The sequence below is a fragment of the Cryptomeria japonica genome, chromosome 3 (genome assembly GCF_030272615.1).
Source record: "Cryptomeria japonica chromosome 3, Sugi_1.0, whole genome shotgun sequence".
NCBI lineage: Eukaryota > Viridiplantae > Streptophyta > Pinopsida > Cupressales > Cupressaceae > Cryptomeria > Cryptomeria japonica.
In genome coordinates this window covers 849686984-849698570 of record NC_081407.1, presented here as the reverse complement: position 1 = coordinate 849698570, position 11587 = coordinate 849686984, and the positions used below count along the sequence as shown (strand labels likewise).

The 11587-nt window shown below is 34.7% G+C and overlaps 1 protein-coding gene across 2 annotated transcripts in view; it reads right to left on the bottom strand.

Annotated features, from left to right (window-relative positions):
• Positions 1-8136: 8136 nt before the first annotated feature.
• Positions 8137-11587, bottom strand: part of LOC131047132 (CRS2-associated factor 1, chloroplastic) — a 147526-nt gene continuing 144075 nt past the window's right edge. The window contains exons 3-6 of one of the 2 annotated variants that reach the window (XM_057980981.2): positions 10470-10695; positions 10035-10162; positions 9095-9878; positions 8137-8950 (exon numbers count right to left, since the gene is read on the bottom strand). In XM_057980981.2, the coding sequence (XP_057836964.2) occupies positions 8409-8950; positions 9095-9878; positions 10035-10162; positions 10470-10695 (1680 nt within the window). In that variant the 3' untranslated portion in view covers positions 8137-8408. Of the gene's footprint in view, positions 8951-9052; positions 9879-10034; positions 10163-10469; positions 10696-11587 lie in introns of both variants that reach the window. The other variant, XM_057980980.2, reaches the window with a different exon arrangement.

Genomic DNA, 11587 nt, shown 5'->3' with positions numbered 1-11587 from the left:
AGACAAAGAAAGATAGAAGCAACAAGATTCAAATATCAAAATATCACCAAATCCTCATAGGCACATGCCAATTCAGAGGCTTCAAAAACACAATTCATTAAAACTTATCCAAAGTGAACAGACTGACACCATTACAAGCAACTGGTTCCTAATTAAATCTCTCTCATAATGAAATCTCTCTCACCATTACAAGCAACTGGTTCCTAATGAAATCTCTCTATTTCTAACTGCAATTTATTTTCTCTTCCATGTACACACTGACTCATCTTGTCTGTTGTTGCAGGTCTCTCTTCATTCCCTCACATAACAATTGATTTTCTCAGTTCTTGAATGCTTGTGGCTATGAACTACATTTAGAGATCATCCATAATTTGTTCTCCTTATGGTGACCTAAACCTTTTATCTCCCACACCCTTCACCACGATGCCTTTACTCTCTAGCCACTACGCAACACATCAAATCTCCCTCAGATGCCTATCTTTTTTTTCATTCTCCCTACGCAGCTGAATTTTATTCTTTTCTTAGCCTCAAATCTTCCACGCAGACTCAGACAAAAGCCTCCTCTACCACGTGGTTGTCTACCATTGCCACAATGCAATGGTATAAGAAGTCTTTGAACAAAAGGAATATGTATGGATTTATTGATTAAGCATTGTTTTCTGTCTTTGTGTGGGTTTACGTAAGGACTATGTTTTTTACGTTGGTATAGTAGATTCTATATATTGTGAATCATCACATACAAATTTTACATAGCAATGACTTCATGTTGTTCTTCTTCACTTGTGATACGATAGGAAATAATATTTACTCATGACATGATAGTATCTATTTCTCCCGTTTTTTGTTTTCAGTTTTCAGGGTAATTTGCTAAGGATGTTAGCACTGTAGTGTCATCAATTGTATACCTTTGCAGCTTCATTTATGTTTTGTGTCTATTTTGTAAACTCTTAGTGTTTTCGTAATCTCATCTCATTTCTTGCATCATCTTTTTTCCTTCTCAAGGTGATGAGGCCTCCTTTTAGTGGTCATTTTTTTATGTCTTTTTTGCATTAATCTTATGTTTTTCTCATTTTCATCATTTTGAGCATAATTTTTTTTGGACACAAGTGCTTAAATCAAACATATACATGTGACGAATCTTCTAATATTCTTCACTCCATCTTTGTCTGTATTCTGGTTGAAATGGATGTCTCAAAAGGGTTCCCTGCTGAGATTGAGCTCAAATCTTCTAAGGGTTGTTGGGTTCAATCTTTGGACTATGAGGGGTTACCTTTTCGATGTAGAAGATGTTTTAAAACAAGTCATGCGGCTGCACAATGCAGATTAGAGAAAAAGACTATGACGGCCTTGTGGTGGAAAGAGGCTTCAGAGCAACACTATACGGTTGAGAAAAATTATGAGCAACATAGGAGTTTTTCTCAGGTGGTTGCTTCGGATTCACAAGGTGTTGCGGCTTCCCCTCCAGTGAATGATGACGTGACATCTTTGGATATGTCAAAGGAAGGGAATTTTGAGGCAGAGATGGTTGCAGATGGTGTTTCCCCAAATGCGAATGGCATTGCGCCCCTTGTTGCTATGTCTTGTGATAGCGTTCCTTCTATCAATCTTGGTGAATCTTCTGATGTTGGGAGGAAAGATTTTGTTTCCTCTGATAGGATGATTGCTCTTTCTGTTGGTTCTCCTTCTCAGCTAAATGGTGGACCTTCGTTGGATTGGCATGATAAGGTAGCTCAAGTGGAGGAGGGTTGGATTATTGTTAAGGGTAAGAAAGTTAAACCTTTGAAACCCTTTTTTGATATGACTATTTGGTCTCACAAGGGTAGTGCAAAGTGTAAATCCTAATGGTTTCTGGTTGGGGGAGTCTCGGCTGGATTTTTTCTAGCTTTTATCTAGTTCTAATTTAGGTTGTGGGAGCCTACTACTAAAACCCATGTCATTGTTTTTGGGAACTCTTTCCCTGGTTCTCACTGTCATTGCCCCATCGACATTTCATTGTATTTGTCATCTATGGGGTTGTTTTGTTGTTGTGATCGGTTTGGGCTTAATGTCTTGTTAAGTCTAAACTTATCTACTTTTGTAAAGGGTTTCGGGTCCCTTCAAAACCCATTTTTACCTTAATCGAAAACATATACATGTGGCACTAGCATCTTGTGATAATTTGTCATTTTAAGACTATTTGTGAGTGCTTTTCCACTTCTCACCTTCCCATGTGTTAGTGAAAATGGCTTAAAACAATTCAAAGAGACTTTGCATCTCGTTCCTTTTCCCTAAGCTATAAATCTCTCAGGTTCACACAAAGCTTTTTATAGCTTGTTACATCTTACTACAACACTCTCACATCTCTCTTTGGGCTTATCAAGCCTTGTATGTAATATTACTCTTTCTATATTGTTCCCTTGAGCACTTCGAGATTATCATATCCCCTAGATATTTTATTTTAATCACGGTTCCTATTTCTAGAGGTACTTAGAATAAGAACATGCACTATTTTATTTTTCTTTATATATTATGGTTGTTGCGGAGGTGGAAACACCAAAATAGAGATTTATTGAGGCGAGTCCTATTATTGTTCAGGCATACCGGAGCAAAAAACAATATTAATCATAATGCAAAATAAAAGAGGCAAAAATATCAATTCACAATAACACACAAATTTAACATGGTTCACCCAATGTGGGCTACACCACAGAGAAATAGTCATCTACTTTATTCTATTATCTAATGAAGAACAAATTACAATCAAATGACTTTTCACATTCCACAACCACTTATTTATCAAGCCTTTTTGGTGGTTTACAAAGGATGATACCAAACTAACAATTGACTCCTTTATTAAATAATGGGCAAATTTTTATTTGGGTGCACTACCCCTCAACCCTCGAATGGGCACACTACCCCTAGTAGCCACTCCTAGGGGCATTGCCCCCACTAGAGGATAAGCCCTTGAACCCCACATAAGGGGATCTTTCCCCCTTGCACTCCCTTGTTAATTGATTTTGGGGGAGGGGGCATGTGGTTGTCAAAGTCACCATTTTTTTGGCCCAACAACATGATTGTTGCCACATACCAACAATCTCCCACTTGGAAACTGGTATGGCTCCACACCAAACATGCCTCAAACCTTTTCACTCTTCTTCATGCATGTAGTTATTTTGAGGGCATTCAACCATATGTAGGTTTGCAAGTTATTTATTATTTGTAGATTCATTTTTAGTATTTATTGTAGTCTTATAAATCTTGTTATTTTGTTTATTTCTATACATTTCTTTATACATTTTTTTTGGTGTATTTCTGTTTTGGGGTCTTATAGGTTAGTAAAATCGTAAAGTTGGGTTTTCATGCTTTGTGGATACTTTCTATTGGTAGTTTCGACAAGACAATAGTTATATGCATGAATTTGTATGCACAATGTGCTAGTGTCCTTAGCCAAGACTCTCAAATGTCAACCACGGGTCCCCTACTATCTATATTTTTCAATTTTGTCATCAAAATTTTATATTTACTTGCTTGTTCTTGTATATTTTTACGTGTTTACTTTCATTAAGTATTTTAAGTAGTTATTTTTTTATCTAATTGTAATTGATGAGAACAGTCTTGAAGGAACTTAATTTCCACTTGTCATCATTTTTTCATCTATTACAAGTAGCATTTGAGTTTGAAGTTTCTTAGGACATCATTTAAGGTCAATTTATTGTACGCAAAATACATGTGTTTATTTCTTATAAATTTTAAATTTTTACTTGGTTGTTCAATACCTCCTAGGGAGACAAACCTATTGAAACTAAATGGGGAGTTTTGGAATTATCTAATAAGATGAATGAAACTGAATTACAATTACAATTTAAAATAGCAAAATCCAGCATAATATGCATCAACGAAAAATGATCAAATTGTCATTACGAAATATGTGACACATTTGAAGTACCCTTCACACAAAGAAATTATTAATGGAGCTCGTCCATTAGGTACAATGAGTGATTTGGCAATCACATCGAACATTGCTTAAAAAAACATGTCATGAAATTCAAAAAATAAAGTTTGCCTTAGCAAAAAATAATTGCCAAGCATTATGCCTTTGATAACGTGAACAAGTAGTCACTCCATCGAACCAAAGAAAGAACATCATCAAAAGATAAGAATCCTATAAAAAAATACAATGTTAGGAAATTATTTGTTTTAATTTTTAGTTTTAAAAATGATTCTTTCACAATGATCTCCACAATCCTTGAATTTTAGAGGAGATAATGGCTAAAGAAATTTTGTCCCTCTTTTAATTCACAAGCTTCATTTGCTAAAAATTCAAACACTCCATTTGCCTCCCTAAAGCAGTGCCTAATATGGCACTAATAAAAATAGGAAAATGCATCCCATGCTTCTTGAAGAATATATTTGGTTTTCCAATTTGTACTCTATTCTTTTGTAAGCAGTAATTATATTCATAGAATCTCCTCCCATTATCAAATTTGTAATATTCAGACTTATTGCTAACTTCTCATCAATTAGTGAAGCTTGAGGTTCTACCATATTGTTTGTATCATTTGAAAACTGTACTAATCACAAAACCAAATGAATTTCTTAAAACCCAAGTTCATAAACACCCTAGATTACCTTTAGGTGCACCATCAAAGTTTAGTTTAATAAAATCCTTAATTGGTGGACTCCATCTGACAAATTTTCTATCGACTTTACAAGACTGAGATTGCATTGTGCTCTTTGGAAAGGGAAGAATCACTAGATTCCCTATTGACAATATTTGAAAATCCCATGAAGTGAAGTTAGATCCCAACCTTTTTGATCTAGAAGTATAAGCATTAATTGCTTATGAGATTGTTTTTTGAATGTTTGAAATCATTGAGAATAGAAGGAGATACTTGCCAGATAGCAAAGAAAAGGCTTATGAATATAGAATTGGCCAACTATCAAAAAGATACTGAATTTAATTTGGCAAAGGGGAGAGCGGCTTAATTTAGATTGAAGCCACTTCCAACAATTATGTGCAAACTTACATTGGACAAGTAGATGATTTATTGATTACTCTTGTTCTCCACACAAAACGCAATTGAAAAGTTTTGATATACCCAATTAGACTAGCTTGTTGCTAGTTAAAATTTTCTTTCAAAGCAAGCCATGCAAAGGAACTAGCTTTTGGGAGGACTACATCATGCCAACAAAAAGACAATGATCTTTTTTTTTAATCTACTTCCTGAAAGGTTAGAGATTCATAACCTTGTTTTCCATTATACTTCCCAAATGCCTAAGGGACCCAAATTAGTTGACCTTCAATGTTCTTGCAATGTATAGTCCTTTGTAAAATACTATTTAGCTCTTGTTCTTGGCTATCTGAAAATGGTAAATAATTGAATTCCTTCCATCTCACTTTTACAAAACCAGTTGAAGAAGAAAGAACAAAATAATTTTTACCTTTATTACCCCAATTATATTTCAAAACTTTTCTTGCTTGACTTGAATGTGCAAAATTATTATCACGATGGAGACAATTTGGAGTCTTTTCTAAAAAGATAATGCTTGATTTTGAAATGTGGAGTAGAGTTTTTTGTAACACAATATATCGTTGACTACGTACCTAAGAGATACAAATTTGATAATCGAAAACTAGCTTGAAATAAACATTAAATAGAGCTAATATCACCAAAAGATTTTAACATATTTCATCTTTAAAATTCAAATAATAAATTTAATATTTTTTCATTAAAAGAATGCAAAAGCATTGAATTATTGTAACCAACTTAAAAACAGTGTTAACCAACTTAAAAACACACTCTTTGAATAAATTGGTAAAGAAAGCTGAGTATCATTTGTAACTTTAAAATTTAATGCATTCCCAAATATGCAACCTAGCAAAGGGTTGGAATTTTTCTCCAAAATTTCCACACCCAACTATGCAAAACCTAGTAAATGGTTGGAAACTTTGGAGAAAACTTACCTTTTAAACATTATACATATCAATTTATTTAATTATTTTCCAATCTAAACATTGTGAATTTGCATGTTCCATTATTGAAGTTCATATGAGGTATCCCGAGTTGAGTTATTCTTGTGAGCAAGTATTTGAACTTCTGAATTATAGCGTGTATTGTGCGAGTCGTGTCTGTACATGACTGATCTGTGCATTACTTTGGTGGTCATGATGTTAAAAATGTGGTTGCATCTCCATTGATGCTTTGCATCATCCTTATTTTCAAATAGTGGCTTGGATGATTTTCCACGCACTTGCTTCGGAAATTAGAAAAATATGCTAATCTCTACCTTTCTCTTCCTCTCTAAAATATTTTGGTTTTTATTTTAAATAGTTTTAAGTATATTGGGACTAGATATTGTTTTTATACACTTCTAGTTGAATTGAATATTGATTGTAGTGTTAGCTTGCTATATGTGCTTGAAATTTAAAATCGCGCGTGTTTGGTTTAAATATTGAGATGAAATCTAAGAATTTGAATTAAATAGTTAGAATGGTGTGTTTGACAATTTTCGATCACCAGAAAGGCCGTATGCATCTTAACACAGCCTAACCTGAAAACATTGTCTTTGTAGCGTTGACCAAGAATAAAACCTTTGGGGAAATTAGTTTCCTTTCAAGATAGTGTTACTGTTAACTTACACTTGCGGTGCCTTAAAAACACATCGACAGGGACAAAAATAGTGCTAAAGACAGCCTAAGGCCATAATAAAGTTTGAATTTGGAAACTAGAGGATCAAGGTCGCAAGGATGGCCCTAAACTGGACACAGAAAACACTAATCTAAGAATTGACACTAATTTAACCAGAGGCAAATGACGTTCCTGAAACTATGTGTCGAGTCGGTGAGTACCAAATCATGAAAAAATCATGCTATAGGACTGTGTACTTCATACATCCGCAGAATGTGGCATGAAATAAAACCGTGAGGGTATGCACTTGTCACCGTTACAACATGATATTGTTTTCCTAGACAAAATTGACCAATATACATGAAATCAAGTAGTGTAGAAAAATGTCAGTCCAATACATTATCTGTTGAGCAATTAAGTTCGTTCATAAAGCTTGTATGCTATGAAGTTTTAACTACTGCTGAATCAACTGCATGAACCACAACTTATTTCTCGGACGCACAGACATGGTGAACCCATGTACCAAAATATCACTAGACACCCAAGTTTGAAAAATACACATTCCAAAGTTTTAAGCAACCTCCAACTGCCTCAAAATAAATTGTACCATTTCCAAAAATTGGCAGTATATGCACTAAAAGAAAGGACATCATCTCTTTAAAAATGCATGTGAAATCTATAAGGGACCTCCAATCACCCCAATTAAAACAAATAGCACTGCCCCGTTTGTAAAGATTGGCAATAACATGCGCTAAAAGAAAGGACAGCATCTCATCTCAAAAATGCAAGTGAAATCTAAAAGAGTATACACCTACATTCTATCAAGAATACCAGATATGGTCATGTTCAGTTCAATCCATAAGAAATGGAATCACAGCCTTCATGTCAAATAGAAAACAAGAGAGTTGCCTCACACCCCTAAGTATTCTCTATCCACCTACCTACTTGTGTTGATTTCAAGTCCAGGAATCCATTAGTTTTGATTAGATAAGCATGGGTAGGGGTCGGACCCATTACATGTCAGCCATCAAGGCAAAAGCCAGGGACCCATTAGTTGAAGAATGTTTGAGATTTTCATTTTCCTAGGAGTATGAAGTGGAAACACTATGTTGATCATATAAACAACCTTAAGTAGCGAGTGTCATTGATCCATATGATGGAAGCCAAATTTGCTTTGCCATGTTCATATCAGCTAGAGAAAAACATGGGATGTTGAATAATTGCCATTGCTTGTCGATGTTTATCAAGAGGCATACAACAATATCCCAGTAAATGTAAATAAAAAGACACCAACTTGGCAACTGGCAATTGCAGGATTGTCCATCTTATGCTGATAGAGTAGCCAGATAAACTTTAAAACCAACAAGGGCAGGCTACGATCATGTCTATAATCAATACTGAATCAAAATGTAGGCTCTCAGAATAATTACACAGTAGAATATTATCTAAGATAAGCTAATATAGAACTTATGCAATGTACCCACGATGAGACATCGCACCTGGTTGATTCTAAATTTATTCATAAAAGTGTGATGAACTTGTATTTGGCTTTATTCATAGTGTTGTCTATTGGCAATCCTCAAAAAGATTGTGTGTGACACCAATATTTCATCAGGTATCAAAATGGAATTGGTACATTTACAAATGGGGGGAATTCTTATGCTATGAAGCGCAACAATTGGGAAGAGACCAGTACCTAAGTAATGACTCAAAGATTGAAGTAAATGGAAAAATCAATGTGCAAGAGGGAAAACATTCTTTTAAAAACCTATTATGCATCAAGGCCTAAAATACAACAAATCATTGAGCTAAAAGCCTAGCAAGCTCATCTAATGCCAATCCTCCATGTGGCAAATCATAAGAGGAAAGAGGCATTTCCCCTCTTACATCATTATTATGCCTTTCAGCAGCCATCAGACCCTCAGATTCACTTGTTTTTACTAAAGATGTGTTTTTCCAAGGCTTTTTAATCACCTTTTTGCGTGAAAAATTGCGCTTGAAGAATGGCCCAGCAGGAGCAGTCTTTGCAAAAGCAACAGCCTTTTGGTGAACTATGTCAGGATCCACATCTGATTCATCTAGCAACAGAACTCTACCTGAATCAATTGCCTGCTCCCACAAGACTTCAATGTGCAAACCAGCTCCTCCTTGACTGGTTTCTGAATTACTATTGACTATCAATTCTTTACTGTCTACATGATTAAATGAATCATCATTTTCTTGCCCATTAGCTTTCTCAGCATACTCTGGTTGCACATAAAGTTTAGATTCCTCATCTGAATATAAAATAGATTCCTCATCAGTGGATTCCGCAAGCTCTTCACCAACCATATTCATTTCAGCTGACAGAGAAAAAGAGTCAGTTAACCTTTTTGAGGAGTCAGAAATTAAATCTGAATGATTAAAAGAAATGCTGTCAACAGTCGTGGATAAAGTATTACAACCTTCTGATGCTTGTTTTGAAGCTAAAATAGCTGCATCCTCACCTCCATGGAAGAATGGCACATCTGAAGCTTCGGAACTATGTGCAGAATCCTCACCCAAGCATTGTTTGTCTGTATTTGTGAATGATACATAAACACTCGAATCAAATTCTCCATTAGAGGATGCCTTCATTTCACTTGATTCAACTAACTCTTCAAGTTCCAATATTGAAGAAGATGAAGTTCTAAAATTATAGGCAGAGTCCTCCCCAAAAAATTGTATATTTTTGTTTGTGATTGACCCAGAAACATCCGCAGTAAGTACATTGTCAGAAATTTGATTTGATTTGATTAGATCTAAAAGTTCCTCCTCTGAAGAAGATGAAGTATCCAATTTGTCCTCAAAAGAATCAAATTCAAAACCATTTTGAAATGCCAAAGAATTGTTTTCAACTGCATTTTCTTCACCCTTGCTGTCATCTACATTTATTACCAAATGTTGCAGGCTGGTAGAATTTTCAAGATCTGCTGTTATTTCATCTTTATCACCTGAAGGCTGATCTGCAACATTTTCAAATGGCAGAGAATTTCTCTCAAGCACATTTTCCTTGGTTAATGCATCAGTACAGTCAGATATCGGGTTTTCATTACCAAACTTCTCATCTGATGAGAAAGTAGTCATTACAGTATATCTAGTTGTGTCTTCGACTGAATCAGCAACTGAGCATTCCTTGTCTGAATGTGATTCAGGAGCTCCAACACCTTGCTCATTGACTTTCCAGTCTTTTCCTCTCCACATTAATATGTGTTCATGTTCAAAGGAAAGTAAAACACAGGGAACTAGATCCTGCAATCCATTGGAAACATTTACAGGAAATTCAATTTTACATTTATTTTATGCACACCTAACTAGGAATTAAAAGGCATCATTGTGTGATAACTAATGCATGCATCTTTTGTCATTTAGCATGCAGAAGTCAAAAAATTTAAGATCTAGACATACCTTCAGTTTAGCACCTATCTTTTTGTAATCACTAGATTTCAAGCCTTGACAGTTGACACGAACCAGATCACACACTTCAAAGGCATCTCTAACATCTTTTACAAGATTCAAATAGACACCATTTTTCCCTGCATAAACAAGAATAAAAATGTGTGAATTATGAGTTAATAATCTCCCTCGAGACTTCCACGCAATGTATGAATCTTATGAGTAGTGAAAAACAGGCTACTGACAAGCTACTTATTGAACGTTGTAATTTTTTAACTAAGCAATTTAAATTTGCAGCTTGACTTATCATACGGGAACTTCAAAAACAAATCTGATTTGCACCCACTTAAGCTCTTGCCTTGATCTATTATCCTTTCCTCCAAAAAATTAGAAGTAGAAATCAGGACCACATTGACAATGCATGTAGAAAATTAGTCCAGGTGCTACCTAGCTTGCATATTGGAAGTAGTGATCGTCCTTTTTTGCGTAATTCATTTGCTTCATCTATGCTCAGACCTTCAGGAGCACGTTCAATCAACCTCGGGTAGACTGCAGCTGCAGGCTTCCAAAGCATCATAGGAAACACAGGTCGTGTTTTATAATTGTAATTTCGACCCCGAAAAAGATATACAGCTCCCCCATCCCTATGAATGATTTTTCCCCCAGTTTTGTCCTGTCATTTTGTGTGATTCCGAAACAGAAAAACAAACTCGTATGAAAAATTATAAATAATTCACTTTCTTAAGAGAGAACAGAGAAGATTGAAGACCAATTTCATTATTTGGGTACAAATATTAATGCCTTAGCTGAGCTTTTTAACAAAATAATTGTACCAAGGACCTTGTCCTACAAGAAAAAAACAGGATTTGAAAAAATCAAGCATTTCAGCACTACCTATACTCATTACACAAAACAACGCTCCATTTTTAGTTGATATTTTATCTTTCCTAAATACAAAAACATCAGTGTAGAATATTTTTCTTTTTCTTTCATTCACAGGCTCTTATATCAAAAAAACAAAGATAATAAATAATAATCTGAAAAGACTTTTTGCCTACCAACAAATAACCTATTTTTCTAAATCATTCACGAGCATAAAGCTGTATCAATACTCTTTCCATACTGTATCTATATAAGATTATAATTACTATGTATCTTGGGAAGAGTCAAACGAGTTCATGATGTATTCCTATGTTTAGAATATAATTTATAATAAATGTGCAGGTTTGACTTTTCAGAGATTTGTCACTAATAGTTGCTAGATAGATGAATTATATTTTGAGAAAAAGTGAACTTGAAACTCATTATCAAGCACCCTATCTAATGCAATCTAACATACCAAATCTTTTCAAAATGTCAATGGCATATTTCGCTTGACTTAGGATAAGCTCATTTGATCTTTGCCACACTTCTAAACCAAGAAAGTAATGCATAAGACCAAGATCTTTCATCTCGAATTCCGAAGCTAACTCTTCCTTACATTTAGAAATAAGATCATCCTTGACAGTAAGAAATAAATCATCAACATAAAGAACTAAAATTAATGCTTTATCATCAATTACCTT